Below are 18,031 nucleotides of genomic sequence, written 5' to 3' on the forward strand. Positions count from 1 at the left end.
GGTTAATGCTGCATTTGAAGATACATGACAATCTAGCAGATTAACAATTCAGTGCAATAGCTCAAAGAAGTTGAGCTTGGTTGTATGATAAGCCTAAAAGCAGAGAATGTTAATCTTGCCTTTTTTTTTTTTTAAACCATCAATAAAATCAGTTTTACATTTCTTTAAAGCCTTCCTTAAAGGCAAAAGAAAAGGTGGGTTTTGCTGTTTACTTTTAATAGTATTGAAACCATTAGTTACAGTCTGTGCTCATACCATCTATTCATAGTGCGTTACCACAAACTGCTGGAACAACATAACAGTAGAAAATAAATGCAATATTCATCAAGTTCTGCATTTAGACAGACTGTTTTTACCTTTTCTCTATCAATCACCAAAGCATAGACACAAAACTAGTCTGAGATGTTCAGTTTCCATTCAGCTATAAACTGATTTTCAGCCTTGATTTATATATATAGTTTCTTTTATCCTTTGTTTACAGAAATTTTTATCTGTCACACTAGCTTACTCAATAAGGCAACATTAGCAGTAATGGAAGATATTTCATGGAGAAGCCATTATCTTTAGCCAAATATGTTGTTAAAGTTCAGATGCCATTAATAAAATGTGGTGATTTCTTATGTGGCTAATGGTAGACCACGTAAGTAGTGGTACTTAACAGATGAGCATTAGTAGGTCCATTGGACACAGATTTATCATTAAGCTTCTGCTGCTATGTACGTGCCTGGTGGAAGCAGGATCCAGTACTCAATACAGTACTATGCATCGCTAGTTATAAAAACTGTCAGTAGTGACCAGCTCACTCCTCAGATCTGTGGCAAGGCACATAGCCCGCAAAAACCACTGTTAAAGGGATATTTCAGCACATGTAAAGCTATTTCATACAAGCACTCCACTACTCTACAACTAGAGAGAACACAGTTACAATTGTCTGCTGTGGATGAACTCCATGTGCTTCAACAGCTAAATTCTCTCCATGTTAACCAGTATCAGTCACGTATAGCTCCTATTATTGAGGGGAAGTTTTCATTTAAAGGATCAAAATGGTCAGACAGGATGCTTAACTGAGCCACAAACTAGCAGAAACACTGCCTGATAGGCTCCACTGTTCTCTGTCAGAGCTTTTTGGTTAGACTAGGGTATCACCTTTTTTGTCAGCTCTTCGCTACTGAGGCAACCAAAGTAGCTGCTCTAGTTCTTTTGAAAGTCTTTTCAGTGTTTTGTTTGGGCTTTCCCACCCCCCTCTTTTTTTTTTTTGCAGGGTGAGGGGGGTTGGTGTTTGGTTGGGGTTTTGGGGGTGGTTTGTTTGTTTGCGTTGGGGGGGGGGGTGGTGTTTGTTTGGTTTTGGTGGGGTTTTTTTGTTTGTTTCTTTTTTTGAAAAAAGACGACATTGCTTGAAAACCAATTATGCAGCTGCCACCAAGTGATTCCCATTGAAGTCAACAGGAGCTGCTCTTACGCAGAGGCCTGTAACAAGGGCCCAAGCATTTACAGTGCTGAAAGCCTTTGTGCTCTATACCCTAAGTGGATGAAGGCAAGCTATGCAGGGGGCTCATTCAAAATTAATACTACATCAGGAAGCAGAATAGGGAAAGGGAGGGCACTTAATTGATCCACAGTTTGTTTTCTGTGAATTCTGAAATATCTTTATATACATGTTTGTTTTGGTTTGCCTCTTTGTGTTTGTATTTTTCAAGCTAGAGAGTTTTTAAACTAAAGTTCTATTAACAAAACAGAGTGAAATAATGACAAGAGAGCTCCTGAAGCAGCACTTTGATAACAGTAACTGCAGAAAAATATCTACCCAGAAGGCCACATGGAGATGGAAAAGAAAGCAAGGCAGGTTTTATTCAGAAAAAATATTACTACCTTCTTATTTTTAGAAGATTACATTTTCAAAGTTAAATACCTTCTGCTTATGCATAAAGTGGTGTATTCCACTCCTGGCTCTTTCTGTGAAAAGTCACAGGTTTCTCTTCTCTCCACCATTTATACGTAAGTCCAATCCCACCTCACAATGCAGACAAAGTCCAACCTTCCAACATATGGAGGCCTTCAAACTCCCCAAGCGAGGAGTCTAATACTGCTCACATGAACAATTTTTACAACGTAGCTACACGGAAATTGTTCTACCTTGTTCTATAAAGGTCATCTACAGTCATTTCAAGGACACATTACAGTGGCAGATGGGAACAGGGTAGCCTTTTGGAGTAAATGAAAATCTGACCCTAGTACACTAAGGAGATTTAAACAAACAGCACTACTCACTGAAGTTCTGATAGGTCTCCAAAGACACAGAAAAGGAGTCCCACCAACCCTCAGCTTAAAACACCTCAGACTTTACAGTCTGCTTCTAATTAGTATAGCAGCAGCAACAACAACCACCAGCTTCAAGTAATATCACTAAGACCCTGTGCTTCAAGAGCAACACGCCTTCCATCAGTTTCCAACAACAGACACAGCACATCCCTCAAATCTTTGCTGACCGTGCCAGTCTCTACCATAGCCTCATCTATTCCACCTCATCTGATTTAACACAGCTCAGTCCTGCAGCAACTGTTTATGAAGCTAAAATGTGAAATTCTTTACATCAGAGCCAGAGTTGTGTGTACAGCTTTGGTATTCACCAGCCTTATAGTTTGACGCAGCAACTAAAGAAGGATTATATCTGCAGGTGTTATTTAGGAGGTCTGGCACCAACACTGAGGCTTGCTCTTTCAAAAGGAGATGCTTGCACATTACACTGAAAAAAGGCACGTGTTTATGGAAGAAAGTTGTTTGTCAAGTAGGAACAAGTGCCTTATAAAATGGTACAAAAAAGCCAGTGCTGGTTTTTTCACTTCTTCTCCCTTTCCTGTGGACTGGTGGCTGGAATCCAGTAACAGAGCCAAACTGCCCTGTAGAAAGCCCTCTCAGAGCATGGCAGTGACCACACAGAGGCTTCTGTGGGCTAAGAGCACAGAACCCAGCTGAGCTTTTGATTACATGTGACAGGAGGAAGAACAGGCACAGACATTAGAGAGGCACAGAAAGGGCTTCCTTGGAGAATCAAACAGAGAGAATAGACTCTACAAGTTGGAGTAGAGCACAAACTGAAAGGAGGGCAAAACCAACAAGAATCAGCTATTTACAAGAGTCATGGTAATTTATCCAGGCAGTAATCAGCTTCAATTGACAAGAAAGCCGCAAGTAACAATGGAGTTGAGTATATCACTGCTGTCATTTATTAGGTATGACATTTAAAATATATATGAAATACTGGATGATAGTGAGTCCACTGGAAATCCCACTCACGCACAAAGTTCTGGGATGGGGAATGTTGAAGGCAAAAGCTACTGTTGCCCACAGCTGTCCTCTTGCCTCTGTCAGAGGCTAGCAGCTCGGCAGAACAGCTGATAGCGTCATGAATCTATGGGGCATAGGAGAGCACCTCCAACAGAAGACAAAAACAGCCAGATAACAACAGCCACAACACATTCACCCACTACAGTGGCAAGAACCCTTCTGTATCAGTCTCATCAAGCCTGGTAGTGGTTTTCTTTAATATGCAAAGCTATTAACTGCATCTGCTCAGGAGCTACTCCCACTTCCACATGTGTAACAGTGGTTTAGGAAAAATGAAGAAGAGCAGAAGCCAGCAAGGATGTAAACCATGTAAAAATGTAATTGGCTTGTGTTCTTGAGTCAAACACCCTGGTTATTGGCATGGAAAAGATCCTGCAGAATAAAATATTGATTCAGATGCCACTACAAACCTTTAGACTACCCAGGAAGCTGTTTTGTCTCTCTTCAAAATAACAGGACATCTTGTAAGAGGAAGGAGACTGCTTACATGTAAAAAGAAAGCAACATTTTTACCCAACACTCAGCCCCACATAGCTGAAGTGGGAGCACTACTGGTGACCATGCTAGAACTCCCAGCAGCAGAACTGTGGTATACAGCCAGAGGAAGATCACTGCAACAAGTCCTCCTTTCCATGTAGCAGCAGGTAGATGGGTTTCCAGTCTCTTCCAGTCCTGTTTTTAGGCACAGAAGTCAATGAACTTCTGCTCTAGCAAGTCAGGAATTGATTTGTTTTTTAAAACAGCATTATTCTATATATTCACATATATATATATGCATTCCTAAATTTTTTATATGTGTATAGAAAATATGTAAGTGTATTTCCAACATTAAATGCATACTAACCTTTGTTTGCAACAAAGCCGTTAAAAAGGATACTACTTGGAAATGGATAATCATGATGAACTCTCTTCAGAGATCATTTGCCACCCCTTCCAGTAGGCCACACCAATGAAGTACCTTATTACAGGGAGTAGCATGGTGTTTGAAATAACATTTATGAGAAGGAAAAGAAACCAGAGAGGTAGATGGAGCTGTCCACTTAAATTCAAATTAAGTTTACGCTACAGTAAACTTGGTAGACCTATCACTGCTTTCTTTCTCCACCATCACTGAGCAACCAGGAAAAAACAGGTAACAACCATAAATCTTACTAAAATAAAGCAGTTTGAAGTGCACTGAAGGCGCATCCCATGTAGCAAATATGTCTACATATCAGTCCTCACCAGACTGAGTTAATTATTAACACAGCATCATGTCTGATGCCTTCGTGTACTCCACAGTCCAAAACCTCTTTACCTGGAGTTGAAACAGGCTATGCCTGTACAATCCCTTTAAGTTGATCTATACAGGGAAAGGAGGAGACAGTCCTACCATCTTCCCACACTTCATTCTTGCAGCCAAACAGCAAGTCAATAGAAATTGACCCAGATGAGAGCTCTCAGTCAGATCTGGTAACTGACTGCTATCAGTCCACTGAAGCTGTACTAACATATTTGGTTCTGCAGCCTTATGCCAGCCTCAGCCATTTGCAGTCCCCTGCTCTCATTTTGACACCAGAATTTGCAAGGCAGCACACCAAAACCAGTCATGAAACCACTGCCATAACCAATGCAGGAAATAGCCCTGCTCTGGAAACAGGTCCTCTCAAGTCATTCGGACAGGAAAATAAGATTGAGTTAGACTATTAGGAAAGCAGCAAGACTGCACATCCCCCTGGATGCCCACAGAAAGAGAAAGAAACAAGAGGATGTTTGTGATATCAAGCAATATTGCTTAAAAACTAGATTTTAGTTATTTATTCACTGCAATCATACATATTTTATATAAACACATTTTTACAGCCTTCACAAGAGTCATATGGCTGAATTTTCAGCTAGAAAAATTAGATAACTCATTGGAAATGAGGGATTCTAATTTAAAAATTTTTTCCTCTTTTTTTAATTAGTTATTTAATTATTGTTGGACTGACTGAATTCATGCTTATTCCTTTAGACATATACCCATGTAAACTGGCAGTCAGGAAGACAATTTCTACAAAATGCTATCTTCTACCCACATGGAAAAGGGAACCTTACTCTTCTTATATTTCAGTGGCAAAAATTAAAATTAAAAATCTGAAACTCTTGCTTTGTGCATAGTGTAACACCCCTATATGCTCCCAGCTGAGAGTGGCCCAGGATACTTGCCAACCCTTTTCCTCATTAGCTGGTAGGACCCAAGGTTTTCAACTGTCACCTTTTCCAAATTCTCTTCTCCCGCCTGAAAAACTAACCACATGGCACTGCAAAGACAAACTTCAGAGAGAATTATTCCACAAGGTGAGGCCGTTAACTGAAGCATGGCATGAAGCACAAACGCTTTTCCGTATGTCATCTGTGAACTTTTTTCCTCAGTGTCTCTGCTTTTATATATAAACCATACACAGCACATAGAGGGAACACCCTTCAAGCTGTTTTAAATCACAGCTGGTTGGAAAACAGAATGCAGCATAAGAGATGCAAATCAGTGAGAGGGAAGCACAGAGAACCTAGCCTCAGAAAGGTAAATACACGCCCTGCACAGGAGTACATAAAGCAAAGGTGTCCGACAGGGAGAACCTGCGATGCAGGCTCTGACAAAATGACAGCTAGCAGGTGGATCTGCTACAGGTAACACCCCACACATGGTGCTGCTGCATCTTTGCTTGGGGCACCAGAGCTCAGTTGAGAGTCTGCCCTCTCAACACAGAGAAAGAGAGTCCTGACATAAAATTAAGTTCTGTCATTGAAGATTTGCCTAAATCAAGGTAAATTAAGTTGGACTCTTATTAAATGTAAGCTACTAATGCTAGGAAACACTCAGTAGGCTGAATTATTGCAAGCATCTTTGCAGTCTCATTTACATCATACTCATTACCCTGTAACAGCAGCTTACTGGGGATATGACAGTAGACACACTCAGGTTGTAACTCATTAACACCATATTCAGGAAAATAAAACAGAAGCCTCTATGAACCCAAAATATTTCTTATATTTAAAGGCATCTAGTGTTCTTTTAATTCTTTCTTTGAACACAATACTACAAAGAAGCACCAAACACGTTTAGAAATAATTTTACTTGCCAATTGAGGAGAAAGAATAGCTTTAGGCAGAAGTTCCTACAATCCTTTGATTTTTCCATAAGAAGTTTTACTGTTGAGAAAACCAGATGGTGACAGGTACGGAGAAGGTATACAAACTGGTTTCATAATATGTATTTGCCTTGTTGCAAAAAGGAAAAAAAAAAATATTCCATCACCACACATCAAGAACTTCGCTTGAAATTATTTTCAATATTATTTGATATAATGGAGCCTTCACTAGGAGCTGAGGGATTTTCAAGCCCTGGAAGAGGCATATTGATTTTTCCCAGTTCTGTGGGAAATTGACAGTTCATTCATAAGATCCTCCGTGTGTGCTGAAATACTTATTCTAAATGCTGTCCAGAGGAAAGCAACTGGAAAGTTGAAACATGAGCTGAAGAATCTGCTGTGGAGATTGATGTGTATTAAAATAAATAGATACTGCTACTGCCATTTGCCTCTTTCATTTTAAACAGCTAAAGGAGTAGGATCTGACTGTTTCAACATCTCCTCAAATCAGACCATCTGGAGGTTATATGAGATCATACTGAGTCAGAGTTTGATACCAAATCAAGCACCCCAACTGCAAGCCTCAGTGTGTTAGTGACATTTTTAAATGCTAGTGTAAGGGAAAGGTTGGACTGCTCTAGATCTTTGTGTACATTACAGAAGGCGCTACACAAAACACCATGCCAACAGTGACATCCACCCATACCAACCCTTATACCTGTGCAAAGTCCTGCTGAAATCAGTGGTAATCTATATCCATTGTTATCCACCAGGGAGGATGTTTTTTGGCAGCAACAGCAGCACAATCACAGAAATGGGATGTTTTCCAAACTTGCAGAATAGTACAATGGAAAAGAAACAAATTAGGCCTCCAACCAGTAAAGAATAATCTATGTTTTCCTGGATTTTGCCCTGTAAAACTCCAGTGGAATGTAATTCAGCACATTGGTAGAAATAGATAGCCTTTTTTGTTTTAATTCTTTCTTTATTGTACTGCAACACTATTTGCCAATTTTTAATGGGAAAAAGAGATGGAAACTGGTACAAGAGAACAAAGTCACTACAAAATGCAAGCTAATGAAATAGATACTTAGAAGAGTTTAAAAAATTACCATACTGGAAGGCACTTCAATAGTTAATGCTAATAGTGACTTCTGGGTCATCGCTAACAGAGCTGGGTTACTTTGTGAGCTGTTCAGCTCCTTGCTCCTGCCTACATCAATAAAACAATTACAGTCCTGTCGACAGGCTACTACCCATGCATTTGAGAAATGTGCTGCGTATCTTGGGCAAAGCAAAGTATGAAGGCTGATTCTATCCTACAGCACTATGGTTTAAGATCAGAATTCCCTAACTGGCAGAATTAGGTCAGGAGATTTCTCTTGGTCAAAAACATTCTCTCTCACCTCCAGTTTTAACTGGAAGCAAAACATTATATTCTAAGTGCTTATAGCAAATTTTCACAGGTTACTGCCCTTGATTAATGGAGTATAAACTGTTAAAGCACCTAGTCTGGGCATTTTACACCACATCAGCTTCTTGCTCCAAATGTATAACTTGTAGTGGCCCCGGTGCCAAAACCAGTTTATAATGCATTTTCAACAAGAAGTCTATTTATAGGAATGGAGCTCAAAAGAAAAGGGAGTGGTGTTTCACTAACTGTAAGTCCACGTTTCTTATCCTCTACTAATCACTAACTATTGCCTCTTACAGAGTTTAAGGAATAAAGAATAAATTGAAGTTTGTTAAATAGTACTTCAGGATTATTGTAATCTATGGAACTGGGTCTTAGAGAGTGTTCTTTAAAAAGAGATTACAAACATGCTTTCAAAATCCTGTCCACTGGAGAGGACAGAAGTTCCTTACATTCTTTTTTCCCCACTCCCCACACACACAAAAAAAGAAACAAACAAAAAAAAACCAAACAAAAAAAAATCCCATAAACCAAACAACCTTTACCCCCACAATTTCCATATTAAAATTACCCTACATCTATTGCACTATCTGATATAAGTAAACTTTTTTTTTCAAAAACATGTTTTCTGGGTTCCCATTTGGAATAAAAGCTTTCTTCAGTACAGCTCACACTTGCTTTTCCTGTGTGCCTATTATATCATACCCTGTAGTCGAATGTGTACACACAATAAATACGCCAAAGAATTTATCGTGAAAAGACTGTCTTACTGCATTAAGGTAGCATGTCTACCTTCAGATTCAATGTTGCAGAACATGGCTCTGTTGCCTTTATTAAGAAAACATAATCAACATGCAACAAGGGGAATGGGAATAGGACCAATGATAACTTGTTTTCACACATACAAATATTCATAAAATGTTGCAGAAATATTCTGTTGGAGCTGCCTGTTTTCTGGGTGCCATTCATATGCATCCGCTTTTCTCCAGTTGGGACACTAAAGATTCAAAATCAACTCTTCATACTTTGAGACAGATGTGTCACCAGGTAAAACTTACTATGACAATTCAATCAAGGTAGAAGACTGGTAAATACATTTACAAATTCATCTTTAACACAGAAGAAAAGTATGTAAGCTGCATTTGATAGTTCTTATAATATTCACTAGAAGTGTGTTGACATCAAACATGATAATTCACACAATCACAATTAGTTTTTTCTAGTTCTTGTGCCCTTATGCTTCTTCAATTTTTATAAACTAGAAACAGCGAATAGCTTAGAACAATAACATATACCTTTAACACTAAAAAAAAAAATTTACAGACACCTGGTTTTGGCAAAACAAATACTTAGGAGAAAGGAAGCAGCTTCATCCACGTTCCTCACCTATTTCTTTTTTTATAACCAGTGATACAGGCTGCCACAAAGTTATGAGGGAAGACAGGGCAAGGAAAATTTTTATTCCAAGAATGACCTCTACAAATCTAAAGCAAGTTCCTGGGAGCCAGCAGATTTACTCTATTTTTTTATATGCATTTAAGGGGCTACATCTGCTGAAAGAGATACTGAGGAATTCAGGAATCCCAAACTCACAACAATGCATCTATTTCATCAATATGTACATCACTGCCTTGCACTGTTACAACACAGTTGTGTATTTTCCCAAGACATGTTTGGTTCTTGCCATAGTTCACTTTCTGGCGAGACCACTTGTGAAATGCTAAGTTATCTGTGCTACTAAGAAATTTTAAAAAAAAAAAAAAGAGAAAGAAAGAAACAATGAACCCACACTCAAAAACAAGAAAAAAAAACCAACCAAACAACATTTGATCATGAAAGTGGGGAGAGAGTGAACAGCATACTTCCACTCCCACTGCAAGGGCATCTTTCCAATGCAATTTTTTAAAGATCAAATGCTATAGAATGGATTTGAAAATTGCATGGAACAAGCTTCACATCGGGGTTTTTTTTTTTGAGAACAACTGTGGCAAGGGAAAATTACATAACCAAAACTTCCTCATGGATATCTGAAAACCAGCTGACATCAGAAACTGATCTTCTGCTCCTTTGCAAACAAACTATCAACAATGTACAAAATTTAATAAACAGTCTATCTGTTGTCCCTTAAAGGTCAGTGCACTTTTCCAACACTTTTCCTGTAACACTCGTATAACCTTATTCAGTTTTCTTTCCACTGTCTTCCTGTAATTCAGAAGACTATTTAGACTCCCATATGGTTGCCATCAAAACCAGCAGATGCCAAGCCAATTAAAATACAAATTATGACTTGTAATATGCTGATATATCATAATCGCAGCGTATCTCACAACTTACAGTGAATCATCAGATAAAGCAAAGGTGTCTGTCTGAGGCGTCAATGCTTTCTATACATCCTTCCCATGAGGCTAGGGTCAGTGGAATCAAGCGTGTATGGAAATTCAGAGTTAAACAATAGTACAGACCCAGTTCCCATCAAGCACAGAGAGCAATTTAAAACGGTTCTTGGAACTAAAAGTCAGCTTAAAACTGTCTTGCAAAAGTTGAAGAGGAAAGAAGGGGAAATGTTTCTTGCCTTTTGGGAAATAGGGCAGCCTACTTTTACTTTTTGCATTGTACCTTTGACACCATTTTGCCTGGAAGTCTAAGGTGGAAGGCAGGGAGGATGCATTGTTTGTTTGCTTTCTTTTAACTACAGAAGAATGTTTTCTGTTACCTTATATTATGGCTGCAGCCCTCATGTAAATTGGGTTACATTATGGTTTACTTAGACAAAGACATAAAGGCTCATAAAAAACACGCTGCCTGTTCCACCAGCCTAGAAAGGCAGCAAGCGTAACATGGTGCTTTCACACAGGCATTACGCTAGTCAAGTTAAAGCCCAGGTGTGTGCCCTAATGAAAAACCAGCAGAAGAATGGCAGCTGAGCAATGGAAAGGGAAACATAATACTGAGTTCTAACTTTTGCTTTAGATGTATTTGTGCCTACTTGGTCTCAGTTCCTAAATCTTACTTTGGCAAGTGCCAAACGAGCTTTCCTCTTCCACAAGAACATTGTGGTCTCATAAAATAAGTTTTTCTGAGCAAACACTCCCAGCATATTTACCAACTTTAACACTGAATTTCAAAAAAAAATTAAGCTTGCAGATATACCTAGAACATTAATTATGTATAGGTTCAGCAGATAATATTGTCTTCTACAAGAGTATGAAACACAGTTAGACAAGAACATGTTCTCTGGGGTGGCACAAGGTCAAGAACTGTCTCCTAAAGCACATACTGTCACCTTTAGTTACAACTACATATACAGCATTAGAGTGCAACTTTCCCATATTCTTTATCCCAATAATTCAGCTGTGTTTTTTAAGGAAAGAACAGACCAGCACAAAAACAAAAAATTGAGAAAAAGGCCTGTTAATTTGTCTTGCTATTTTCTGTGGGATATAAAGCCTCCAAGTTTTTGTAATATCTTCAGTTTAAGCAGCACGTACAATCATTCCTCACACAATTTCAGCAGATCTATAATATTCCAGTATTCCTCTGTTCAAGGCTCTGACTCAGTTCTCTTTATTTTTAGTCTGTTGTTTTATGATGCAGAATAGAGAATACTTTCCTATTTGTTTATATTAAAATGTCAAAAGGTTAAAACCACTGTATAACAACGCTCAGGTAGAGGTTTTAATAAAGGTGTCCTAAATATCTCCATGTTTGCAAAATGCGTGCAGAGTGTCATGGGGTTAATACGATGACCTCTTCATCATTTCAATCTATTTACAATGACTACATTAGTGGCTATTTTTCATTATCACTTTCTGTGAACAGCTAACCAAACTTGCAGCTTTCATTTACAGCTTTTCTGGCCCTGTTTCATGACAGACTATTGAAGGGTTTACTATTAATTCAGTAAAAAACAACATTAACATGTATTCTACAAGAGTAACTGTCTATGTTTTCAGTACAAATCATGAGAGACATGGTAATAAATGCAGGCTTCCTCATAAAGAGATTACAAGAGTTTAGTCAGTTCTTCAGAACATTATAAAGTGTTTTGTCTCTGTGGATTTCAAGAAGTTTAGCCAAAGACACAAATGAGACTATTAGGATTTTGCAAAAGGGGAAATCTGTAAGCAAGCAAATGGCAGAGTGGGTGATATACTCAGCTCTTCAGATTAGCATTCCAGTGGTATAAAGTTGTGTGGCCCAGCGAGATATCCTTTAACCCATGCAGTTACAACAGAGCAACATCTGCCACCATGCAAAAGCTATGCTGCATCAGCCTCAACAACACAGGAATAAGAAAATGACTAACCACAAAACACCTAAAAGATACCACTTCCCCACTTGCACCATCCACGTGCACATTCACCTTCAGAGAATAAGATGACGGAAATTACAGGGTATATACCTTCTTATAGACCTGAAGGAGCAAGTTAGCACGTTTATGTGTATTTCCCCATAATCTCCCTCTTTTAATCCAAGGACACCGCACACAAGTGTTCCTCACATGACTCTGTTCCCTGCCAAAAAACGTGTGTGTTCACAGCAACATAAGCTCAGGGGAATCAAAACGAAAAAACAGAAAAGTGAAAAGAACCATGGCAAACTCAACCACTAAAAACTGGGCAAATAGTACAACAAAATCAGCTACTGTAGTGTCAGGATACTATGAAGCTTGCAACCACTCATCTCCACGGGTCAGCCTTGGGCCAAGTAAATATTGACATAAAACTGCAGTCAACTTTACTCTAACAGCTTACTTTCTTGATTAAGGAAAGGTATTTCACCATAAAGGCGTCATTAATCAAAATTTCCATCCTTCCAAAACATCCTCTTCAGGCGTCTTTACTTTCCAGGAACACAGACACCAGGTTACCTATGAACACCTGCTAGCCACGTAATCACCCTTCTCTGTTCTCCCCAAGGTAATAATCGCAAGCGCAGTACTGGTTAGGTTTCTCTCCTCTATTCTTCCCCACCTTCATCCACAAAACTTCTAAGTGTTTTTTCCCCCCATTCACCGTTCTGGTCCAAAGAAGCCACCATACCAGATATATGCTCGATTTGCCTTCAAAGCCCCTCAAAAGCACATTCACCCTACCTTTGTGCATGTTTCTCACTGCCAAAAGGAATATCTCATTAAAAGAGGGGGAACTGTACATGCAAGAGCCTTCACCCAACTTTAGCAATCTATGCAGTAATATAGCCTCATCATACATATGTGTGTGTGTGTGTGAGAGTATGTGAGAACGCTCACCCCTTCCCCTGTGTGCTTACGAAATTTGGCATATACACCCAAAACCAGCTGCTTCTCTTTCCAATTCAACACACTGAGAAGATGCTAGAAATACTATTATACACAGGCTACATTTCACTATACAGTCTGCCTACTCTACAGCAAGCGCTAGAATGGTGCAATAAGATACTGTGCAGTCAGGAGACCAAGCAGCACAGCCAGGAATCCCTGTAAATGCCCAACCAAGCCTCCCATGGGCTTGCACTTTAGGGATGGGAGGGAATACTGTTTCCTCCCTCCTCCATCCTATTATTGCCGCTACTACTACTACGTGGTAATAGCTAATCATAATAAACCCGTGCTGTATACAACCTCATCATTGTGTAATCATTGCCTTAAACAGCACCGTTCAGAGAACTTGAGCTGTGATGTTTTTAAATATTATTTTTTATTTAATAGGGATATCAGCACGAAAACATGCAGATCAATTCCTTCTTCTCCAGGCCTGGGTGTCTAGCCGATCCCTCCCCCACCACAAAGCAGACGAGGGGGAAGGAGGGAGGAGGAATAAAGGGGAGGGGAAAAAAAAGAAAAAAAGAAAAAAAGGCAAGAAACCCTCTTGGCACCTACAACAAAAGCAATTAGGAGGGCCGGAAGGGAAGAAAAATCGGCAGCCCCCGGAGGTGCAGGAATGCAGCACTCCAACTTGCCCAGGGAAGGGCTGGCCGGGGCCGGAGCCCGGTGGGCAGGAGGCGGCTGCAAGGGGGGCGCTGAGGCAGCGGCGCCCCCCCGACCGCCACCCCCCTGAAAGCCCCATTCAAACCCCCAACCGCCGGCCTCGCGCCCAACTGTCACGCACGACCCCGCGCTCCGCTTCTACACGTCCCTCAGTTTTCATTTCTGGCCGTGCCCATCCCGGGAGCGGCGGCAGGGGAGGAGGAGGAGGAGAAGGTGGTGGTTGCAGAGGAAGGCACGAAGCGCCGTACAACCGGCCCACTTACCCAGAAAATGACATTGAAGCCGAAGATGAAATATTTGATGCAACAACTGACTTCAGGCCCCTTGTAGTGCTTCCCGGACATCCTCTGCGCTCATGAAGACACTTTGCCCGCAGCCAGGGTGAGAAGCGATAAGGAGAAAAATGAAGGAAAAAAAAAAAAAATAAAGGGGGGGGAAACAGAGGACGACTAGGAGGAGGGGGCTGGGGGCGGCGCGGCGGGCAGGGCTCAGCGCCGGCTGCGCGCCGTAGGGAGATGCGGCAGGAGCGGCGCGGCGGCGGGTCGGCTCCGACTTGCCGGGCGCCGGGGACGGCCGGCGAGCAGCTCCCACCTCCTCCTCTTCTCCCGCATGGAGGAGGCCCCGGCTACTGCGGGGAGAGAAGGGGAGAGAAGGAGAGAGGCGGCCGGCGAGGAAGGAGACGCCCGGGCAGAGGCGCGGAGCTCCTCGCCGCCGCCGCCGCCGCCACCACCACAGCCAAAGCCACAGACCGGCGGAGCTCCCAACTGCCCGCGGCCCTCTCACACCAGGCTCCCGCCCTCCCCCGCCCCCACAGCAGCAGCAACAACCGCCGCGCGCGCCGCGCCCCGCCCCGCCCCGCCTCGCGAGAGGCGGAGGAAGGGAGGGAGGCGGGGAAAAGCGCGCCACTGGTCGCCTTGACGGCATGATTGGCGTCGCGCCTGGCCAATCCCAACTGCAAGGCTGCCTGCCCGAGACGCCCTGGGGGCGGGGCGAGGGCGGTTCCGCGGCGGCCCCTCTTGTAGCTCCCACCCGCCGGCTATGGTCCGGTGGCGTGGGGATGGGGCGGCGGGCGGCCGTGGGGTGGCTCCCACGGGGGATGAAGGGGGGGGGGGGGATGGGGGGGGGGCGGGCTGTGCCCGCCAGCCTTTGTGTGCGGCGGTGAGGGCGGGGGGCGGCCGAGCGGCTGCCGCCTGTCGCCGCCGCCTGGGTTACGTAACGGGGCCCGCGGCCGTTGAGGGCGGGCCGGGTGTGAGGGGCCGCACCTGTCGGCGCTGAGGTAAACGCCGTTCGGTTTGTGTCGGGTGCCCTTGAGGAGTAACGGCACCGGGCAAGCCCGTCTCCTCGTTAGGGGTTTGTAAGTCAAAGTCGAGATTCCTTCCCTTCTTTCTCCGTCCTTCTTTGCCTCCCTCGGCAAAGGTCCCCGGCAGGTTGCCCCAGCCGTGGGGTTGCACAAACCCCAGAGGTGCTAGGCCGGGGAGCTCCGTCCCTCCGTCTTTTGAGTTAAAAATATTGCACAGGCCGGCCAACGCCGAGGCAGCGAGGAATAACACAGCCTGGCCAGTGCGAGGGAACAGCGGACAGCCCGCCACAGCACGCACAGGGAGAAACGCCAGGAGAGCAGCGTGGTTCTAGGTTGGCTGCAGTAATGAGAAGGAGCAAGACCGTAATTTCTGTGTGGAGGCTATTCTGAATGGGTGCCTTCAGATCACCTCCCACATGAACGCGTATGTGCTACACACACAGAAACACCTAAAGAACTATTGTACAATGTTTTCTAGAGTTTGTGTTTTAACATACTCCGAATTTGTATTGAATCTGCCAACTGTAAAGTTACATGGCTTAGTTGTATTCATACACTATTTGGGGTTCAGATCCATGTGGTCTGGCATTAAAAGTGTAATTAATAGCATTTCTTTGCTGAAGAACATAATCGTTCCAATGTTTCACATCTTCAGAGTTTCCTGGTCAGGCTACAAGTGCAATACTTTTAACTCAAAAGAGGCAAGACTTCTCTGTAATAAATAACATTTCTCATCTCTACAAGGTTACAAGATAACACTCTTCAAAAGTATCATACTGTTAGAACTACAAAAGATAGTCTTTGGTTCAAGATCACTTCATATTGGTTATGGGGCTTTGGTCGTGTTTTTTTGAGAGAGGAAATATTAATCTGTCAGGTCTGGTAGATGTTGAGAAGAAAAAGCATCTGCTGAAATGGATCCATGTAAAAAACAATGTTATTGGTGTATGAGAAATTAATGCAACATGTCTACATGTCTAAGGGGAGAGGGTAGAAAGGGTGAATAATAATGTGTAGGTTCTGTACCAATTAGTAGAAGCACATCACCACTTACAGTAGGGTATGGTAATAATGTATTATATTAAGGTGTTGTTTTTACAAGTTGCTTCAAATATTGGTGACAACCTGTACAAACATTTACAGTATTACTGTCATAACACCCTACTAACACCACGTGTTGGCACCCTTTAGCATTTTAATGCTTCACAGGCAACAGCAAAATATTGCAGAGTAATATTTATTACAATAAATTCAGTAACAATCTCTGATGGTTTACATATTAATCCATTCATTCCCAATCAACAACTTAGAAAGAAATGCAACCTACATCAATTCTAGCATCACATTACAAGACTTGACTTGCTTTCTCAATTGAGAATAGTATTATCATTGCCAAGTGTCATTTTAAAGTCAAAAGCATTTCACATTGTTCCATCATCTGATCAGCTTAAGGAGAACTTGGGACATCTGGTGTTAACGTTTCAGCTCCTCGCTTGAAGAGGGTGTTGAACAGCAAACCCTGCTCTTCTTAATTCACTTTGTGTGTATGGGTCCTGTGCAGCCTCAGAAATGAGCAACCAGACAGCAAAGGCAGCAGAACAGCTTTGAGGTAGGTAATTGATCTTTCCTAATGCCAGCTGGAACAGAGCCCTTTGCACCTGCAGCAGACTCTCTGGTTTACAAACACATTTTGTCTCCTGTCCTAAACAAACAGGGACAAAAAGTCCCCATCCTTTGGCTTTGTGCCATCTCTTGTGGATCACTTCTTACATGCTTTGGCCACCTAGGTCTGGCAGCTGAGCAAGATGGCTGGGACAGCACTTTAAATTCACTGTCAGTTACCAGTCAACACTGAGTTCCAGCATGGTGCTTTGGCACAAAAGCCTGAGACAATGCTAAGCAGGAGCAATACCACATTTCCTTGCAGTATGGCAAGACAGTAATTCAAATTCTATTAGTTTATAATTCATGCGACGAGTCACGGGAGTACTGATGGACAGTATTTCAATGACAAAGCAATGTTTCTAGTAGCACAGTGCTTTGTAACACTAGGCAATGCTTTGATTTACTACTGACATCGGAGAAAATGTCCCATCCGAATGATTAAATCTACTTCCTGTCTCTAAGATGTAGATATCAATGGACTTCCTCTGACCAAAAACTGGCCAAGTCTAGTGCTAGTAAGTGCAGGAAGTTTAAGAAGTTTGTATCTTAAAAGGGGTATAGTTGTGGACTCTGAAATTTTTACTCCCCACCAAGTGAAAAGCTCTCATCCCAATTCCTCAATTCAGTCATTTCTTAGATCCAGCACCTCTGTCTTTGTGTCAGCTCCTGTTTTTTGATCTATGAATTCTTTGACATTTTCCAGGGAAAAAGAAATGCAAGCCTGAGTGACTTGAGATGAGAAATGGCTAAGCAGCACATTGAAGGCTGTAGTTCCGTGAGTTATCACATTGCTAATCTCACCATGAGCCACATTCAGTGAGAAAAAGAGTTGTGGTCTAAGAAAAGTTCATTGTCTGGGTCCCTAAGTCTAGTTATTTCCTAGACACTTCATTGTAGTTGAAATTTGTAGGATAGCAGTATTTTTCCACAGGGAAGCCATAGAGCTTTTTGACATACAACAAGATTTATAGAGTCAGATTTTTGTCGATTTAATTACCAGCTTGTAATGCCATTAATGTTCATTTGATAGTTTTGCAACCATGAAAACATTTGTTTTCTGCTTAGCAAATGAATGACCACTGATGAGGGGATGTTTTTTAGGTTTAAAAATAGTTCTGAGATAAGAATTTCATAGGACCAAACTCAAGTGGGGATACAAGTTGTACTGGCCCTGGTGGAATTGCATGCCATCTCCCAGCTGCAAACATGACTTCAGAATCCCATAAGAA

The 18,031-nt window shown here is 42.0% G+C and overlaps 1 protein-coding gene across 1 annotated transcript in view; it reads right to left on the reverse strand.

Annotated features, from left to right (window-relative positions):
* TSPAN5 (tetraspanin 5) overlaps positions 1-14,650 on the reverse strand; it is an 89,258-nt gene extending 74,608 nt beyond the window's left edge. The window contains exon 1 of the mRNA XM_064449997.1: positions 14,101-14,650. Coding sequence (XP_064306067.1) covers positions 14,101-14,181 — 81 coding nt within the window. The 5' untranslated portion in view covers positions 14,182-14,650. The remainder of the gene's footprint in view (positions 1-14,100) is intronic.
* Positions 14,651-18,031: the final 3,381 nt, after the last annotated feature.

The sequence above is a fragment of the Phalacrocorax carbo genome, chromosome 4, assembly GCF_963921805.1.
Source record: "Phalacrocorax carbo chromosome 4, bPhaCar2.1, whole genome shotgun sequence".
In the NCBI taxonomy this organism is placed as follows: domain Eukaryota; kingdom Metazoa; phylum Chordata; class Aves; order Suliformes; family Phalacrocoracidae; genus Phalacrocorax; species Phalacrocorax carbo.